We start from the raw sequence: 19,218 nt of genomic DNA on the forward strand, positions 1-19,218 counted from the left end.
CACAGAGGGGACCCTGGAGAGGGAGAACCCGGGGGGGGACCCAGCGGAGGAGCCGTCCAGCCCAGCGGCTCCGCAGAGCCAGGCACAGACTGGAGCTCTGCAGGCAGAGCCGTCCCGAAGGCCGCACTGCGCGGCCGCCACGGCCGCCCTGCGGTCCTAAAGCCAGGAGCAGAGGGGGCGTACAGGCTGGACGGGCACACGATGTGTTGGGACCCCTCAGATCCCAAACTCTATGCGTGTGAGGGACAGCCTGGTGCCTCAGACACACACATCTCCCAGGTCTCACCTGCTCCTTCCCACCTGTGGGTGAACATGCCTGGTTTTGTTCTAACTCCCTCTGAGGCAGAGTCCCACTCTAACAAAAGTTGAGGGTGCATGCCTGTCGTGATGGTCACCTAATGCCTTATGGACACCGGTCCTGCAAGAGAAATTATACAGGAGCATCTCTCTTATCTCTCCCCAAAGCGCCCCAGAAGCACAACTGCATAGCGGGGCAACCGGGGCACCAAAGCAACCCCCTGTTCTGCTGCCCTCAAATCCAGACCAGTACCTCTGCATTGGCAGAGGCCCCTATTTTGTGTCAAACCCTGACCTCCCCGTGGCTGACTGTGGCCGTAGGCAGTAAGTGGCCCCTCCCTGGCTCAGTTTCCCCACCTGGAAAATTGGCACAGGAGTGCCTGCACCACTCTGTAACAGTCAGCATGCCCTTGGGTGGTTTTATTCAGCATTGAAGGTATCACAACATGTTTTTGCAGCTTCCTCTTGTCCTCTTTTTTTTTTTTTTTTTTTTTTGGGGGGGGGGGGGGATTGAGATTGTGGCAGGGGCAGACAGTCCCAGGAATCCCTCCTGGGAAGCCCAGCTGGGCACAGGGCACAGCCCATCCTGCTCCCCTTCCGGGCAGGGCAATGTGGGGTTGGTGGGGTGAGAGCGCTGACCCATGCGGGGGCTTTTCCATCTGCAGTGAGCTGAGCCCCCCTCGGGTTGGGGAAAGCCCCCACCAAGGGACCTCTCAGCACCAGTCGTGGATCCTGCTCTCCACACGTCTTGGGGAAAGCAGGAGGGAAGCACTGAGCCGCGCTGCTGCTCCGAGGCAGAGGAATGCCACTCTTAGGACCCTGCAAGGTCTGGGTCTTCCCAGCTTTTTCCTTGAGTCACAGAGCGAGCTGGGAGGGGCCGAGCCTGCGGCTCCCCATAAACCTGGCTGCTTAGTCCACATCCCAAGCAGATGTTACAACTTTCTGCCTCCTCCGCCAGCGCGGCTGGAGGGAGCTTCCTCTGCCCTCTCCCCCGGCTCTGCTCTCACCAACTTGCCTGCAGCGTGAGCAGCGCTGAAGAGGGAGTTTCCAGAGCTCTTTGCACAGTTGTGAAAGACTTCAGGGCTGACTGAAAGAGCCAGTTAAGAAAAAAAGGAAAGGAGAGAAGGAGAACAAGAGGGAAGACAAAGAAAGAAGGAAAAAGTCATGGTGGTGTGGTCTTGCCAAGGAATTTTTTTGGAGCAAACAGTGAGAAAAAGAGACGGCGACTCTTCTCTGAAGGGTGAGGACGAGAATTCAGCACCTCTGGGCTTGAACTTTAGCACCCTCTTCCGCAGGAGTTTAAATAAAAAGAACATCTTATCCTGAGCAAGCCATTTAGACAGCTGAGCAGGCACAGAGCTGAACTGGAGGAGAAGCTAGCTACTTTCTCTAGCAAGATTTTTATGTGGATCTTAAAAAAAAAGAATAAAGAAAAAGAAAAGAAGTAACAGCAACAAAAAGCCAGTAAGCCAGAGAGTATTTCTAGTACACTCTGGAGTAGCTCTGGGACTGTTCTTAATAACACTGCAAGGAAACTCATTCTACAGTACATATGTGTTTGATTGGATCGACTTGATGGTTATTTTCTTTTGACTGAATGCAACCCAGCCCCAGTGGATTAAGCCAGCTTTTTGTGTGTGAGCATTTCTTCATGGGAGCTGTTACTACGAAACTCACTGCAGGGATTTCAGAGAACATCCCCTAGGGTAGGGGGCTGTTTTGGAGGAGGGAGAGACCTCCTGTTTCCTTTGCTCTGGGAAGATGCTGGGACAATAGCGCCCTTCACGGTCTGTGCACCCTCGCTCCAGGATGGCTGTCTATGCTCTCACAGGTTTCTCACTAGTCAGTTTGCTCAGCTTTGGCTATTTATCCTGGGACTGGATGAAGCCCGGTTTGGTGGCAGATGTTGCTATGGACCCTATGGAGAAATCGCTGCCTCCTACCTTCACCAGGCCACCTCACATCATCTTCATTCTGACTGATGACCAGGGATACCATGATGTTGGGTATCACGGCTCAGATATCCAAACACCAACACTGGACAGGCTGGCAGCAGAAGGGGTTAAACTGGAGAATTATTATATCCAGCCCATCTGTACCCCATCCAGGAGCCAGCTGATAACGGGCAGGTAAGAAAGGACCTGATTATGCTCTGTTCAAGTCTTGCTATAGGTGACCTCTTCTTTCCCTTTCTTAGCTCTTGTGGGCTTGTGTGTTAGCCCAGTTTGCTGCTAGACATATACCCCAGTTTGCTGACAGATGTTGGGGGTCACCTTCCAGAATAGGTGCCTTCCTGGCTTTTCCAGACAACTCCCTGGTTAGAGAGGTGATTTTTGCATAGTATGAATAATGGCGCATGGTGTAAATAATGTGACACCATCGCAGTGAATACACTTGGTTCTCACTCCCTAGCCCAGCTGAGCTCTGGGTCTCAGCAGAAGTTGCTTCCTTAGATGTGAAAGTTGTGCTGCAGCTAAGGATGACCCTTTGCCACATCTGTCCCTGGGCTGGTGCATTCTGAAGCCTGAGTCCAAGTCCTCACACTGTCACAGCTGGGGTGACCGTTAATGTGCCATATAGTCAGTGCCTGCCCCCACTCCCCTGCCGTCTCTGGAGTTAATGCTCCCAGTCTCAAGTGCCACAAGAAGGAACGGGTGCAGGGCCAGCTCATGCTCTGTCAGCGGGAGCCAGAGAGTTATCAAGAAACACCAGGACAGGTTCAAGGAAGGCAGATGTGGACCCTGCTACCAGCTCACCAATGACTCCCCATGGCACATCACCAAGGCCAAATATGTGGACCTGATTGGGCCACCAAACTCACTTTGGGAGAGTGTGGTCTCTGGCGAGGCCTCTGAGGCTACCTGGGGATGATGGAGCCCCCCAGGGTCCTGGGAAAGCCCCCTTCCTTTTTACTGTTGGCTTGAGAGGGAGCCCAAGCATCCCTAGAGAGTGTAAAGCAAAGAGGACAGGGGTGTATCTGCGTTCAGGTGGGGCACTGCAAACCCCTAGGGATCAGGGGCAACTGTTGTCTGTCCTGCCCAGCCCTTGCAAAGAGCCCAGTCAGCTCTGTTGGCCTGACATCTGCAGGGCTGGCTGCTGGTGGCATCCTGGGTTTTGAAGGGAGAGCAGCCCAGTGTACTTTAGGGATGTCTGCTGAGCCTCCTCTTTTTATTTTGAACTTTCTTTGATACTTTTGGATGGACAAGGAGTTCCCTCTGTCTGGCATGGATTTTGCACCATGGGACTGGGCTGACTGACATGGAGCGTTGTGTGCATTTGGAGTCTCCCATAAACAAAGTGCTGTCATGTCCCACCCAGTGCTGCTCCTCGTCAGCATTGATTCCTCTTGATTCTTCTCTGGCAGGTACCAGATCCACACAGGCCTGCAGCACTCCATCATCCGCCCTCGGCAGCCCAACTGCCTGCCCCTTGACCAGGTCACCTTGCCCCAGAAGCTGCAGGAAGCCGGCTACTCCACGCACATGGTGGGCAAGTGGCACCTTGGCTTCTACAAGAAGGAATGTCTGCCCACCCGCCGGGGCTTTGACACCTTCCTGGGCTCCCTGACGGGCAACGTGGACTACTACACCTATGACAACTGTGATGGGCCAGGTGTCTGTGGCTACGACCTGCACGAAGGGGAGAAGGTAGCCTGGGACCAGAGTGGGAAGTACTCCACCCTCCTCTATGCCCAGCGCGTCAGCAAGATACTGGCATCCCATAGCCCCAAGGAGCCGATCTTTATTTATGTGGCCTTCCAAGCAGTGCACACGCCTCTTCAGTCACCCAAGGAATACATCTACCGCTACCGCTCTATGGGCAATGTTGCTCGCCGCAAGTACGCTGCCATGGTGACATGCATGGACGAGGCGGTGAAGAACATCACCTGGGCCCTCAAGAAGTATGGCTATTATGACAACAGCGTGATTGTGTTCTCCACAGACAACGGCGGGCAGACCTTCTCAGGAGGAAGCAACTGGCCACTACGAGGCCGCAAAGGGACATACTGGGAAGGGGGAGTGCGTGGCATCGGCTTTGTCCACAGTCCCCTGATCAAACGCAAGCGTCGGACCAGCTGGGCCCTGGTCCACATCACGGACTGGTACCCAACTCTGGTGAGCCTGGCAAGGGGCAACCTGAGCAATGTCCCGGGCCTGGATGGCTACAACGTGTGGCCTACCATCAGTGAGGGCAAGGAGTCCCCACGAACTGAAATCCTGCACAACATTGATCCACTGTACAACCACGCCAAGTATGGCTCCTTGGAGGATGGCTTCGGCATCTGGAACACAGCTGTGCAGGCCTCCATCCGGGTTGGGGAGTGGAAACTCCTTACTGGGGACCCAGGGTATAGCGACTGGATCCCTCCTCAGACCCTGACCAACTTCCCAGGGAGCTGGTGGAACCTGGAGCGGCTCACTGATGGCCTGAGGAAGTCCATATGGCTCTTCAACATCACTGCCGACCCCTACGAGCGTTACGACCTGTCAGACCAGCGCCCAGATGTCGTCAGAGCTCTCTTGATGAGGCTAGTATACTACAACCGGACAGCCATCCCGGTACGGTATCCTGCTGAGAACCCCCGGGCTCACCCAGACTTCAACGGCGGTGCCTGGGGCCCTTGGGCCAGTGAGGATGATGTGGATGAGTGGGAAGGGGGCAGGGAGCCCCTGAAGAGTAGAAACAAGAAGAAGAAGTGCAAGATATGCAAGCTGCGCTCCTTCTTCCGCAAGCTGAACACCAGGCTCATGTCAAACCGGATCTGATGGGAGACTCCCCCAGCATCGCGACACAGCCTGGCCGAGGTGGAGCTCCAGATGAGCAGCGCCGCAGGGGTGATAGCAGGAGGGAGAATAAAGTATGGAGAGGCAGCCAACACCCTCTTGCTTTGCCTTGTGTCAGGGCATGCTCACTCCAAAACGCCTCTCCTCTCTGTCTGGGCCAGCAGCCACATGGAGGGCCAGATGGGTCCGCAGGCAAGCAAAAGTGGTGCAGGCTCAACCACGGTGCTGAGTAGTGATATATGAGTCCACTGAGCTGGGCTGGCCTGTGCACAGCTCCTTCCACAGCAAGAGACCCTTTTCTTCAGGACTGTGCAGGCAATCGCAAGCTTTAAATGTTGGCCATTGCAACAGCACGAGGAACAGTGTGAAGGGGCCCTAGGGTGGCGACTTAGAGGGGCTAGCCAGTCTTGGCTGTTCTGACTGTAGGTTTTCTCACATTCTTTCTCTTTATAAATGTGTTCCCGATTTCCTAAGTGCTGCCGAGCGGCTGCCGTGTTTGGAACTTGCAGGGCCTCCCCCAATCCCACAACCACAGCGTTTCCCCATGATTCTTCATACGACAGATATTCCTGCCTCGTGGGTGACAGACCTGAGACTGCTGAGGCTGGTCTCAGCCTTCCCGCCAGAGGATCTCATGTCACCTGACACCATGACTTCTCCTCTCTGCTGACTCAAGGGGGCCTGTGGCCAGCTGCAGTGGGGAGCTGCGGAGTAGCTGGAAATAGGCCCCCAACGCACTCAGAGGACACCTGGCTCTTCATAGCCCTGCATTTGGGAGGCCAGTTTGTCCTGAGTGCCAGTAGGCTTGACGTGGCCCAGCTCTACGGCAGACCCCTTCTGTCCACACTTACGCCTGGCCAGATCCCTGAGGTGCGTGGCTGTAGGCACGCGTGAATTCTTTGCTGTGCATTCATGCATCCACACTCCTGCCTAGGCATCCTGCACATGCAACCCGTCAGCCACCCCTGGTGGCCCCATCTCTGTGCGAGAGCTGTCTCCAACCCAACACCTCGCTGTTGAACTTGGAGCATGGGGAAGATCTCAGGGAGGTCTCTGCAGAGGTCATTTACGGTGCTCTGTAGATGCAGGACTTTAAAGCTGTAGAGGGAACAGGGAAGTAGGGTCACCCCAACTCCTGCCTTGCTGAGGTACACACTCCTTCACTTGTCTTTCTTTGCTCAACCCACCCATGTGTATGGAGGTGCCCACTGTGCCCCTTTGCTGTGGATCAATGCAGCTCTCCCAGGAGCACATGCGTGGGGGGAAATACCTCCCCATCTGCCTTCCATGGGGATTTGAGTGAGGCAATTGTCTGAGGCCAGGCATCTTGCAAGCTCAAGCGGTGAGTGAAGTGCCATGCCCCCGCGCTTTCAGCAGGGTGCGAGTGTGTGTATGCGCGCTCAGATGAGAGCTGGCGAGCATGAAAGAGGGTAAATAGCTTTAAAAGCATTTTGGATGCATGGTGCATTTCCATTTACACAATGTATTTTACATTTCTCCCCACAGGTTTCTCTTGGTGCAGCGTGTGTAGGCGAAGGCCCTGCTGTGAATTTTGAAAATAGTTATTTTTGTCTCTGGAAAATGAGGCCCGTTAGGACTTGTCAGCTCTTGGATGAGCAGTGTGGGCTTTTTTCATTTTTTTTTCTCTTCTCTCTCTTGCAAAATAACATTCATTTAAAATCTGTCATTGAAAGATGTGACAATTGGCAGAATGTACACTGAATACCTTTCAGTGTGCTTTCAAGCCCCGTGTGTGAGAGAGAGGGACGGGGATGGGAAGAGAATGCAATGACACGTTTGTATTTTTTTTTACTCTTAGCTGGATTATTTGGGGGAATTGGGATTTTCTATAGAAACAAAGAAAAAAAAAAGCCGGCAGCAAGGCGTAATACAGGAGGCCCTGTTATTGTAGAGATGGAAAATAGTTTGCAAAGCCAGAGCGTGGATGTCTGTCTGTCTGTCCATCCACCTGTCCTACCTGCTCATTGCACACCAGTCGCTGCACTGCCCCATCAGCCCTCTCTCCAGCCCTACGGACATGTCCCATAGGACAGAAGTAAGAGCAGATTTTGCAGAGGCACTAAGTGCCTCCAGGGCTGCTCTGTCAGCCTCAGGGCCACCCCCAGCCTTGGAGAGACTCCCCATCCCTATCCCCAAGCCGCTTAGCAAGTCGCTTCACGTGCATCTGGCAGCATGTGGCGTCACCACCCAGTACATGTCCCACAGTCACCGCCTGGCCAAAGCAAACCACGGGGAGATGCATCACATCCTTTAATTTACTACCTCAACCAGAGGGAGGGCTCGGTCCCGGGGCACGTGCCATTGGTTTCCCCATCGGCAGTCAGAGTTCAGCTCCAGCTGCCACTTGACAAAGCACTTCAGCAACCGGTTGCCGAATATAAATCAGCGCTTTGCTGAAAAAGAAGAGACCTAATGCTTAGAGCTAAGCATGTTATCCACGCTTTGCTGAGCGGAGGCCTGCGAGGGAGTCTGTGCGGGAAGGGGAGGGAGGGTGAAGTCTGACACAGAGATCAGACGCCGAGTCACAGCAAAAGGGGTTGCTGTGGAAGACACTTCGCCGGAGGGAGCAGGGCAGCGTGAGACTGGAGTTGGCCGTGGGGTGGCGACAAGGCTCGGGAAACGGGTTTCATTTCCATATTTATGTAAACGTGTCCAAGTTTAGTCCTTCTTTTATTTTTTTTTCAAAAATGGAAATTTCCATGAAAACATGTTCGATTTTTCTCCCTTCAGTTTTACTAATATCTTGATGGAAATGTTAGTCTTGTCTTGTTTTATTTCTAGTTTCAAATCACTGGCTTACTGTTCTTAGGCTGATGCTAATTTTGGTCATCCAGTGTAGCCATGGTTTTAGATCTTTTCTTTTTTTTTAATAAAAATGTTGCATTCTGAATTTCAACTAAAAGAAACAGTCATAGGAGAGTCTTGGTCCATGAAAAGGAAGAAGGAAAGTAGGCAGAAAAGTCTCGGGTGTTTGGAGAGCACAAAGCCTGTCCCCTGCATGCCTCATGGGAGAAGAGCGGTTGTCTTGTCCTTTCCTTGTCGCCGTGTGTTTGGCCCTTTGGCCCTGTGTGCGCCCAGATGCCTTTGCAGAGCTTTGCCCCTTGGCAGAATTTGCCTCTCCCAGCTCCAAGGCTGCATTCAAGGGTCCCAGGGCTGGAAAACGGCAGGGGATCGTCTGAAGAAGCTCCTGCGAGGAGACCGTATGTGTTCCTCCAGCAGCCTGGCCCAGCAGTCAGCGGTGCTTGCTCTCCCTCCAGTGCCTCCCCCAGAGCAGGCAGGGACACCTCGCCACCTCTTCCAGGAAACCCCCTCCACCACTGCTTATTGGTGGCTTCCGAGATAGCACAGTACAGGGCAGCTCCCAGCATGGGGAGAAATAAAGTGATGTGCCAAAACTGTGTTTTCTCACAGTTCAAGCCCCTTTGGGTGCCTGTAAGCTCTGGCTGCAAAGGGGTTAAGGCAGCCGGTGGGCGAGACGCTGCCAAACTGGCTGTGGAGCTCTTTGCCTTGCTGGCGATGTTCGCACCAAGGAGATCTGTTTACACAGACAAGCTGAGAGCTCTCCTCACTCCTTCCCTCCCGCTCTTGAAAAATCAGTGCAAGCCAAAGTCTACTTAAAACCCTGGGCCAGGATCCGAGTGAGGGGCCGAATCCTGCGGAGGCGATGGGGAAGGAGGATGCATCTGGGGTTGTTGAAGCAGGAAAGGACATCTCCATTAACCGTCATGGTGGGAGGGCACCAAGGAGAGCAGATGCCGTGGGTAACTAAGGCCAGGGGAGAGGATGCTCCAGATAAGGGTGCTGTATTTCAGTGAGGTAGTTGCACTGTCTCTCCTTCCAGGGGTTCGAGGATGTGAGGTTTTCCCATGGTACAGCGGAGCCAGCATGCAAAGGCAAAGCAATGAGAGAGCCCCACGGCACCTGGTGGAGGGCCCCATGCACCCAGTGTCTTGCCAGCAGAAGGCCTATTCCTGTGGGTCTCTGGCCACAGACCCTGGTGTCCAGGGAAAAAGTGGTTCAGGGGACATCTCCTCCCCTCCAAAAGCCGAGCTGCTGTGGGGCAGCAGGGGGGAGCAGCAGGGCCCGCAGGGACAGGGTACATTTGAAAACACAACCTTAAATGTAAATCTGTTCTCCTTGCCGTGGTATTTATAATTCTTACCTAAAAATAACCAAGAATTCAGCTTTCCAGAGGACATCAACTGAGCATCCCCCAGACCCCAGCTTGTGTGTGAAACTGTCCCAGTAATTTTGGGATCTCTGCAATATGTAATTCGCAGCCCTGCTTGTTTTGCAGAGACATAACTGCAGGCTCGGTAAGGCCCGTATAAGCCCCTGTGCCCCGGGAGGAGAGGGGGTCCTGCCGCAGCCCCGGCGGGGGGACACTGCTCCTTGTTGAAGGCTGAGCTGTCCCCAAGCCCCACGGGCCAATCGCCCATCTCACCATGCTTTGCGGCCGGAGAGGAAGGATGCAGTGCCCCAGACGGGGAGGCTGAGCGGGGGGATGTCCCCTTGGGGAAGGGCGCAGTGGAGGCCCCACGGCTTCCCCCTTTGCACCCAGCCAGGAGGCAGAAACTGGGTAGCTGCACGTGGAGCCACAGGGTGCCTGGGGGAGAGCAGGAGGCATTTCTGGCGAGCCAGCCAGGGTGACGACTCGGGAGGAAAGTCTCCATCAGGCGGCGAGAGCCCAGCACAGCAGCAGAGAGGGGCCTGCCGGGAGCTCCGGAGTCCGGGAACACGTCCTGGGGTAGCCAGGCAGCTCGCCCCAGCCGGCCTGGAGAAGAGAGCATGGTGGGCTTTCCTCCAAGGATCCCGAGACCTCCGAGCGAGGACTGCGACTTCTCCCTGGCCTCTGGGAGAGACTCCCCAGCCAGCGCCAGCTCCCGGCCCCAGGCGGGAAAGGTTCCCCCCAAAATGCCTGCTTTGCTTCATGTTTTTCCCCAGAAATGAGTTCAGCAAAGCGGCAGTTCCCATTTGGGAAAATTTCAGTGGCAACACAGAGCATCTTCAACACTCAAAAACCTAAGCTGCCCCTCCCCGAGAGAAGGAAAAGAGTGATGAAAAATGAAAAAGCTGGATAGGGAAGAGGTCAGCAGGGGAGAAACCCCTTCCGAAGAGGCGCGTCGCTGCAGCTGGGGGAAACCTCGGGGCCGAGTCCGAGCCCCCCGAAGGGGCTTCGCGCCGTGGCTCCCAGCGGGGCCCTGGGCCGGCATCGCCTCCGCGCCGGCTCCGCTCCCGGGGGAGGAGGGGAGTCGGGGCTCCGGGGCTCACGGTGCAACGGGGGTCCTGGGGCAAAGCAGGGGCCATGCAACCCTCCGCAGTCACGGGAGCGCACGGATTCACGCGTGTGAACGCGCGCGGCGGCCCGAGGCGGGCTTGGGGAGGCGAGGCGGGCCGGCGGTGCCCGCGGCGGCGTGCGCGCTTGCATAGGCGCCCGCACGCGCCGGGGAGCGCGGAGCCGGCGCGGGGGCGCGCGCGGGGGCGGGCGGGCGGCACGTGCGCACGTGCTCCTGCCTGAGCCTCGGCTACTGCCGGGATACAGGTCACGCAAAAGCAGCACTTTCTCCCCAGACCCGGGTGCCGGGGAGGCAGGGGGCGGGGGGGTCAGGAAGCCGGCAGCCCCCGAGCAGACAAATTCTCCTCCGTGCAACCTCCACCGTCATTTTAGCAAGCAGCGTCGGTCAGTCACCTCGGAGGCAAAAACGCCCGGGCATTCGGCGCCGGCGCTGCGCTCCTGGCCCGGCAGGGAGGCTGCGATCGCACCCGTCTCGTCCACCGAGAGGGAGGCTGGAGTGCGGGAAGAAACAGGTGGATATGAAAGTGGGTAATGGTGCAATTAATGGAAAAGCCATTAGACCTTTCTCCTCCTCCCCCTCCTCTTCCTCACTCAGCCGCTTGCTGTCCTCCTCCACTTCCACCTCCTTTCTTCTCTCCCTCTCTCTGCTCCTCCTTCTCGCTCTCCTCTCAGAGATTTCTCCCTATTTTTGTCTGGTTAGAGCCTTTTCTTTTCCTTTTAACCCTTCCGTGGCAGCCTGAAAGGGAACTAAGTCGATCCCACGTGCCAAAAGCAATGCCTTCCGCGGCGGGCTGCGGGGGGCCGTGCCCCTTCGCCGCCGCAGCCGGGGCTCGTCCACCGCGCTGCTCCCCCGCCGCGAGGGCTAGTCCTGCAAAAACACCCGGGAACTAGAAAAACCAGTGGAAGAAAAGTCCACCGTGGCGGTCAGACAGGCCCAGAAAGGTCCGGAGCCGGGCGGACGCCGGGGGCCAGCGGCAGCGTCGATGGGGCAGAGCCGTACGGCTAAATCCGGACCCAGAGACGGAGGGGATAAGGGTGCTGTGGCACCCACAGGGGGGCTTTAGAAGCAAAGGGCAGACGCCCCCCTCCGAAATCCCCCACCCCTCTGCTCCTGCCTGGCTCGAGGGCAAATAAAAACCCCAAAAGCTTTTTTTTCCAACCCGAGGGCGCTCCCGGCCCCTTCGCCCCCGCCGCCCGCCCCAGGACCCGGCACCCCAAGGCTCGGCTGGAGCTGGGGGGGGGGCAGGCGGCACTGGGGGGTGCGAAGCAGTTGCCGGGGTGACGGCAGCCTGTCGGTCCCCTCCTGCAACATGGAAACCGCGGTTTCCATGGAAACCTGTTTTTTTCCTCCTCCTTCTTCTTCTTCTTCTTCTTATTTTTTTTTTTTTTTGCCCCAATTCTTCTTCTGCCGCCGTATTCCCCAGTTTGCTTTTACTGTTGGCGATTTTGGCTTTGCCCCCCGGCCCGGCGGGGCCCGGTCCCCGCGGTGGCGCCCGCCGAGCCAGGCGGTTTGGGAAGCGGTTGCCCCGGCAACAGAAACAGGGCGTTTCTGGCAGAGGTGGTCGCCATGGGGACGGGGATGCTGACGAAGGCTTGCGAGGCTGAGGAGACAAATTGCCCTCATCATTATCTCCGGGCTTGTCAATCAAACATATTCCCTTATTTACCTCGGCGAGGAGAGAGCCCCGGGAGCACACGGAGAGGGAGGGAGCGAGAGGAGAGGCACTCGCACCGAGCTCGGCGCTGGGGAGGGAGCGCTCCCAGCCCCGCGGCATGGCCACCATAACCTGCAATCGCTTCACCGAGGAATACCAGCTCTTCGAAGAACTGGGCAAGTAAGTTGGAGACGGAGCTCGGACGCGCCCCGGCCGCCCGGAGCGGGAGAAGGGCGGGAAGAGCCTCGGGAGCGGCGGCAGGGGAGGACAGGCAGCGGGCTGCGGCCCCTCGCCGGGGGCTGCGGGAGCGGGACCCCTCTCGCGGAGAAGGTGCTCCTCGGGGAGGCTGCCACCGGGGCCGCCGGCAACTTCAGCAGCTGCGGGGAGGGATGGGACAGCAGGGAGGCGAGCCGAAGCCTCTTCGGGGAAATCCTCTGCGCCAGGTTCCCCGGGTCCTGGGGGAACCCCAACCTGCTCCTGGGGAAACCAGGCAGCTCGGGGGCAAAGCCGGCTGCCCCCCGTCCCTTCCCCATCCCCTCCCGAAAGCAACTCCGCAGGGACGCCCCGGTGCGCGAGCACCCCGCGGGCGAGCAGCCGCCCAGCCCCGCCGCGGCTCGGCGCTCGCGGTGCCTGCGCGTGTGGGTCTTTGCCCATCCGGGTGCACGTGGAGAAACGTGCCGGTGCACAGCTGCCTAGCGGGCTGATCCTGCAGGGTGCTGAGCACCCCAGGGTGGAGCAGCAATCCAGGTCGCCCGCGTGGGCGGAGGGATGCTCTGCGCACCGATGCGCGTCGGAGCGTGTGTCTGTAGGAACGGGTGCGCGAGTGGGCAGGCATGCGTCTGTGTTTTGGTCTCTGCACCTCTTCTTCAAAGCGGCCTGTAAATCTGGGGTGTGCGGCTGCAATCCCCTCGGAAGGGCCCCGCGAGAGCGTTCCGCGTCGCGGCTTTGTCTCCGAGCTGGCGGGTGTATCTGCCGGGCGCCGGAGCGCATCTGTTTCAAATGCGCGGCTATGTCCATCTGTAGGCATGGAAACTTGCTCCAGCCTTGCATCTCTGCATTGCACGGCACAGGATGAGCCTGTGCCTAAATCGGTGCCCGCCCGCGTGCGTGGGTGTGCGAAATGGGGGAGAGTGAGAGAATGGAGAGGACAAAGATGGAGAAATCAAGAAGAGAAAATCAGGGAGGACTTTGCACCAGTCTAAATGCAGTTATTATTTCCCACCCAGATGGGGGGACCAGGTTGCTGCTACAAACGAGTGCAGCTCCGTGGAGGCGAATGGACCCCTGGTCCCAGGACGTGCAAATGTGCCCTTATGTCCCCTCAGAGATGGGTCGGCTGGGCAGTGCCCCAGCGCGTGGTGCTTCTCGCCCAGCTTGGTGACTGCGTCATTGCTGGGGTGAGGAGCCAGAGCGGAGCAGTGAGTCAGTGACCGGGTCTCCGTAGTGCCGTGGGGCCATGCCAGCACTGCAGGCAGGGAGATGAGCTCCCTCTGGGGAGCTGGGGCTTGGGACCTGCTTTTTCCAGAGGTTTCGGAGCTCTTCCGAGCTCCAAGGTGCTGCAGGCATGTCACGGGGTGGGCAGGAGAGGAGTTGGCTGAAGGCGCTCAGGTACCACTTGGCGGCACAGAGGGAAGTTGCTGGGACCTGGCTGGGCAGAAATAGTGTGAGGGGCCACAGAAGAGGAGCTGTTAGTGAAGGTGTGATGGGGAAGGGCCAGGAGGGCTGCTGGAGACGTTGAGGGTACGACGGCTTTGCCAGGCAGGCGCCCGACACAGCAGGGTGCAAGCTCAGCCCAGAGCCAGAGGAGCTCCCAGGGCACTGGCCAGCACCACTGCGATGGACCATGTCGAGAGATGCGTTTCTCCAAGTGCATGTTCATACAAGCAAAGTGGGCAGGCAGCGGGGAAGAGCCAGGATTTGCATGGCTCATCCCAACCCCTCAGCCGGGCTCTGAGAGCTGGAGAGAGGCCGGCCCTCGCCAGCCTCCCAGGAGCCTCTGTCCCTGCCGACAGGCAGATCTAACCTCTCCCTCCTGCTGGGGCCTGATTCAATTAGAAAGCAGCGGCGCAGCGCTGCTCCTTCCCAGTGCTAAGGGGAACTGCTCAAGCTCAGAGCATCCTACTGATTTTTGCCTTAGCTGGGAATATACAGATGCCAGTGTAGCACTCAGACATGCTCCCAAGCAAGCTGTAGGTCTCAGCGGGCTTTTCGGCGCTCACAAGTCAATGCACTGTAGAGCTGGTGGGGAATTTTCCACTGGGATGATTTCCAATGCATCATGTGGCTTCCACAAAGTCAGTGGTTTCCCGATGAGGAAATTCCCACTTTGTGGGCTCAGAACAGGAAATCCAGATGAAGCGTTGCACCTCTCGAGTGAGACCGTGCTCCTTCTGCCTCGTCAGCCTGTTGCCTTGAGTTCAGCAGGGGGGAATGACGTTCCTCCCAGACACTGCGTGCCCCTCCAATGAGCTGGTCCCTGCAGGGCTCCCAGACCAGAGGGCAATGGGAAAGACTGGACCAAATCTGGGGCGGGGGAGGGGAATCACAGGGCATGCTGCTGGGCGAGGAAGTGTGGCCAGTAGCGCAAGGTGAGGCCAGGACCCCCTGGAGTCATGGCCCTGGGGCTGGGGTGGCTCGTGGTACCCTGCTCACACCCCGAAGGGGAGCAGCATCACGGAGGGGCTCCAAGGCCGTGGAGGTGATCGGCTGCACCTCGAGTCTGCTGGTGGGGCCGCAGAGCCGCAGCCTGCCGGGTGCCCGAGGCGGGGCAGGGAGCTGCTGGGGACGACGCGGGGCATCCCCGAGCCAGCTGCCGGGAGGGGAGCGGGAGGGAGCTGCGCGGCTGCCCTGCCACGAAGAGCGACAGCTCGGGGCCTCCGTTCACATTTCCAGCGTGACGGGGACCCTAGGGAGGGAGCAAAGCCCAAACAGCTGGAGAGCGGGGTGGCCACGAGCAATTTTCTGTCCTAAAAGAAACCCCAAGGAACCGGCAGATCGGGAAGGTCCCCTCAACCCTTCAAGAAGTCTCGAGTTTTCCCAGGGGAATCTCCTCACGGACTGGCACGCCAAACCCATGCTCTTTCCGCCGTCTTCCCGGCTTGGCTCTCATCCACCCCCCGTGCCCCGAGACAACCCCCCGCGTTAAGAAGGTGCCACACGGGTAACGGCAGCGCCAGGCAAGGGCCGAGGCGCGTCCAGCCGCGGGGGCCGGGGCTCTCCCGGCGGGCGCGCGGGAGGCGGATCCCGGAGGCCGGCGCCGCAGGAAGGGCGGCGAGGCCCCCGGGGCCCCGGGGAGGCCGCGGATGCGGAGGGAGCGTAGGCGGGCGACGCGCGCGGGGGGCAGAGGATCCTGGGGGGCAGGACCGGCAGGGAGCGCGGCCCCTCCGGCCCCCCCACGGCAGGTCGAGAGGCTGGAGACAGCGATGGCGGCGAGCGGTGCGATCAGCCCCTTCGCTCCCAGAGCTGCAGGAGAGGGTTTTTACTGAAAAGAAGAAGAAGAAGCGGGGGGAGGGGGGGGGAAAGGAACAAAAAAATCCCCAACCCACACTCTTCTCTCTAGAAAGGAGATAAAAAGCCTCGGAGGAGGAGGAGGTGTTGAAGAGAGGGAGGGAGGCAGCAGCACAGCCCGATACTGGCAAGGAAGGTGTGAAAATGGGAAAAGCAGAGGATCCCAGTGCCTGCCGGAGCGGGGGGCGGCGGGGGGCCGGGCTGGGGCCGCGGGGCCAGGGGACAGGGCGCTGGGCTCAGGCCCGGCCCCGTGGCTCGGGCAGTGCCGGCTGCTCTGTGGCGGGCCCGGCTCCGCTGGGTCAAGCCCGTCTTCGCTTCGGTGAGACGCCTGGTGTCGATGCCCCCCGCCAGCGCTTCCCTCCCTCCCTGCAGGACGAAGGGGACAGCAGGGTCCCACGAGCCCCGGAGTCCACGTGGACCCCAAAGCGAGATGTGTCTCATCTCGGAGGAATACCCCAGCTCGGAGCCAGGCAGAGCTGGAGGCTCCGGGCTGCCCCGAGACCACCTGGCTGCCCATACCCGGCCGGGCCGGCACAGCGGGATGGGGCGGCCCCGGCTCTGCCTCGCGCCCCGGCGGGAGGCCAGGGTGATGCTGAGATGCACGTGCGCCTTTGCCCGCCGGGCCCCGAACCCCCCCCCCACCCCGCGCTTCGCTCCGTCCCGCGCGAGCTGCAGCCCCGGGAGTCACCTTCCCGCGGCCCCGGCCCGGCCGCGCTCCCGCCGGCCCAGCGTCTCGCGGGGTGCCCTCGGGGGCCGCTGTCCCCAGCGGAGCGAGGGGTTCGCAGCCGGGGCGGCGGGGGGCGGGGGGGGTCCTCGCGCCGGCCGCCAGCCCTTGGGGCCACCGCTTGCACCTGCATCTGCAGATTATTGCGGTGGCTGCAAGGTCTGAAGCGCATGAGGACACAGGCACAGAAGTTAAGCAACGGGATTTTCTGCACTCTCAAAGCCCCGCCGCCCTGTCTGAGCTCGTCCACCTCCCCTCGTCTGGGGCTGCCTTCGTCGCCCTGGCAAGCACCGAGGGGCTGTCGCCGGCTCTTTGCCTGCGCCAAGCCCTTCACTCCTTCCTTTGGTTTCTTGTCTTCCCAGGGGCGCTTTCTCCATCGTCCGGAGATGCGTGAAGGTATTGGCAGGGCAAGAGTATGCAGCCAAAATCATCAACACCAAGAAGCTGTCTGCCCGAGGTAGGCACGGGGTGGGGGGGCATGGGGGGCATTGCCGGGGGGACGCTGCGGGGCCGGGGCGGCCGGGTCTCCCTGGAGAGGTGGAGAGCAGTGAGCAGGACTTCCAGAGCAGGGATTTGTGTCCTCAGCACGGTGCTGACATGATGCCTTTGATGTGCGGCCAGGCGGGGGGTGTTTGATGCGCTGCAGGAAACCCCCTTAGCCCACCCCGTTTCCACCACGGTGGCTGGTTCCTGGCAAAGCCTGGCACTGAGTTCCTTACTGCATGGGAACCAAATGCCTGAATATCTTGAGGGACTTGAGCCTTGACCCTTTTCTAGAGTCCCTACAAAGACCCCCAGCTCTCCTGGGGACGCAGGTCTCCAGCAATGAGAGAAGAGCCTGCTCTTCCTCACCATCTCCTCCTCCTCAGAGGCACCTGCAACCAGCTGCGCCAGGGGCTCCCAGGGTGTCCCAGACCCAGGCCTGCCTGGAGACATGTAGGACCTGTTTCTCCCCAGCCGTAAGGACGAGTGAGTCCCTGAGAGACCCCCCACCACCCGGCATGCCGTGGCGTGGCCAAGGCTGGCCAAGTTGCCCTGCACCACGGTCCCCAGCTGCAATACGACCTGCTGCATTCCCACCCCCTCTTCCCTCCTGGCTGCAGCTGCTGGCCCAGGCTGAGGCCTCCAGCGCAGCGAGCACCCGCCAGCAGATTTGGTCAGGCGATAACACCCCAAAGCAAGCTGTGCTGACAGCCTGCACGGCTCAGGGATGTTCCTGGGTGCATTTCTGAATATCGACCCATCAAATACTACAGTCCAGCTTCACTGAGGCTGCTGGGCGTGGACGGACCCTCACTTCTCCCAGGCTTTATTTCTCCTGCCAAGGCTCCATGATCCCGCTCCTGCTGGGGACCCTCACACTGCCCACCTGCACTGGGTCTCAGCAAGGGGGTTCCCTGGGACCCCCAGCCTGGCCAGGGCAGAGGAATCTGTCTATCTATGGGGTAGATAACAAAGTTTTTTTCCATGAGCATCTTTTCTCCAAGGGGGCCACTAACCAACCTATCGCCTTCCCTGCTCTCCAGGGCCTGAGGGTTTCCTTCCTCATTTTACCTGTACAAATTAAATGCGAAGGCCCCTGGGGAAACCGTGTGCTTCCCCCTCGCCCGTCTCTGCTGGGACGTGGCCTGGTGAGCCACACACGGGGAGGGGAAGCTGCAACGCTGCTTTTTGAGGCTGCATTTTTTACGGTGCCCACCGCAGGCAGAGCAGGATCGGGCTCTCCGCAGCACTGTTCGTACCCGGCCCGCCGAAACCCTCTGCCGAGCAGGAGTGGGTGCGGGGGGACGAGGGATGCTCTCCGGAGACACGGGGAGGAAGTGCCTGGGGTGAAGGCAGGGCCAGCCGCTCTGCAGCCCAGCGCGGGAAGCTGCTCCCTGGGGCAAGGCTGAGCTAATCACTGCAAAGAAGAGGTTCATCCAAACCTGCCCCGAGGCAGGGACCCCTCTATCCTGACCACCACACACTGGAGTTTCTTCTGCCTGGCTGTGCTGGTGAGGACAGCGGGGACCCGACAGCATCTGCCGTGTCCCAGCCTCGGGCGCCTCCTTGCCAGGTGCAACAGGGCGCCCGGGGCCGGGAGCGGGTGCCCTGCCAAGAGGGTTTAATTAACTCCCTCCCTCTGTTCCTCTCCCTGACACCACTGCTCATCTCTCTGAAGGTAAAAATAAAACCCAGAAAACTGCGACAAACTCCTCTCCGACCTCAAATTAAAGCAGCGTTTTGCAGCCTCCCCGCCGCAGCGCCGCCGAAGCAGCGCGGGCTCGACCCGAGCCCTGCAGCCGAGCCCCTGCCAGCACCAGGCCCCTGTCCCTCTGGGTGCAGGTGGACCGTCCCCTCCTCCCCGCCGCTGGCTCCCAGGCTGGAGCCACGGGGTCGCTCCGCGTGGTGCTGCCCAAGCCTTGAACATCGCCGCACTGCGCGGGAGCGTTGCGCAGCGGGCACCAACTGAGCACGGCCAGGCACCCTCCCCGCAGAGCCCGGCTTTGCAGCTGTCCTTCGGAGGGTGAATCCCTGCCTTCGAACCCCTCTGCCTGCCTCCCTCCCTCCTCTTCCTCACTCGATGGCCGCCCTTGGAAAGCAGCCGCCGGCGCTGGGCTTGGCCGGGAGCAGATGGCCGGGCTCTCGGGCAGAGGCTGAATGCTTGGCTTCTCCCTGCAAAGCAGAGCTGGCAGTAGAGCGGGCAGAAAACGCCTCCCCGTTTGCAGGGCTTCCTGACAGAGTAGACTGAGCCACGTTCCTTTTCCTTCCTCCTCCCTTTCCTCGCCTGTTTCTGCATTTTGCCTCTCTCCATCCTCTTCCTCCTCTCGGGTCTACCCCGGCCCAGCAGCCACAGATGCCTGGCTCTTTGCTCTGCTCTCACCTGGAGACACATCTGCAGGGTTATTTTACCTGCTCTGCTGGCTGGAATCACCAGGCTCCTTCAAGAGCAGT

At 59.4% G+C, this 19,218-nt stretch overlaps 2 protein-coding genes across 3 annotated transcripts in view; both read left to right on the forward strand.

Annotated features, from left to right (window-relative positions):
* The first annotated feature begins 1,833 nt into the window (after positions 1-1,833).
* On the forward strand, positions 1,834-7,937 carry ARSI (arylsulfatase family member I). Of its 2 annotated transcripts, XR_009959870.1 has the most exons (3): positions 1,834-2,426; positions 3,662-5,951; positions 6,588-7,937. XR_009959870.1 is itself a non-coding variant. In XM_062587194.1 (2 exons), the coding sequence occupies exons 1-2, from the start codon at positions 2,107-2,109 to the stop codon at positions 5,061-5,063; spliced, it is 1,722 nt and encodes a 573-aa protein (XP_062443178.1). In that variant the 5' UTR covers positions 1,834-2,106; the 3' UTR covers positions 5,064-7,937. The 2 variants fall into 2 exon arrangements, 1 of the variants encoding a protein (XP_062443178.1); XM_062587194.1 differs by having other exon boundaries at positions 3,662-7,937.
* Positions 7,938-12,171: 4,234 nt separating this feature from the next.
* Positions 12,172-19,218, forward strand: part of CAMK2A (calcium/calmodulin dependent protein kinase II alpha) — a 35,700-nt gene continuing 28,653 nt past the window's right edge. Inside the window, exons 1-2 of the mRNA XM_062587533.1 lie at positions 12,172-12,233; positions 16,647-16,741. Of these exons, the coding sequence (XP_062443517.1) occupies positions 12,172-12,233; positions 16,647-16,741 (157 nt within the window). The remainder of the gene's footprint in view (positions 12,234-16,646; positions 16,742-19,218) is intronic.

Source organism: Rhea pennata, chromosome 14, assembly GCF_028389875.1.
Source record: "Rhea pennata isolate bPtePen1 chromosome 14, bPtePen1.pri, whole genome shotgun sequence".
In the NCBI taxonomy this organism is placed as follows: Eukaryota; Metazoa; Chordata; class Aves; order Rheiformes; family Rheidae; genus Rhea; species Rhea pennata.

Coding starts and splice junctions, on each gene's coding strand:
- ARSI (XM_062587194.1), top strand. CDS start 2,107: ATGGCTGTCTATGCTCTCACAGGTTTCTCACTAGTCAGTTTGCTCAGC. Junction 2,427..3,661: donor AGCCAGCTGATAACGGGCAG/GTAAGAAAGGAC, acceptor CTTCTCTGGCAG/GTACCAGATCCACACAGGCC.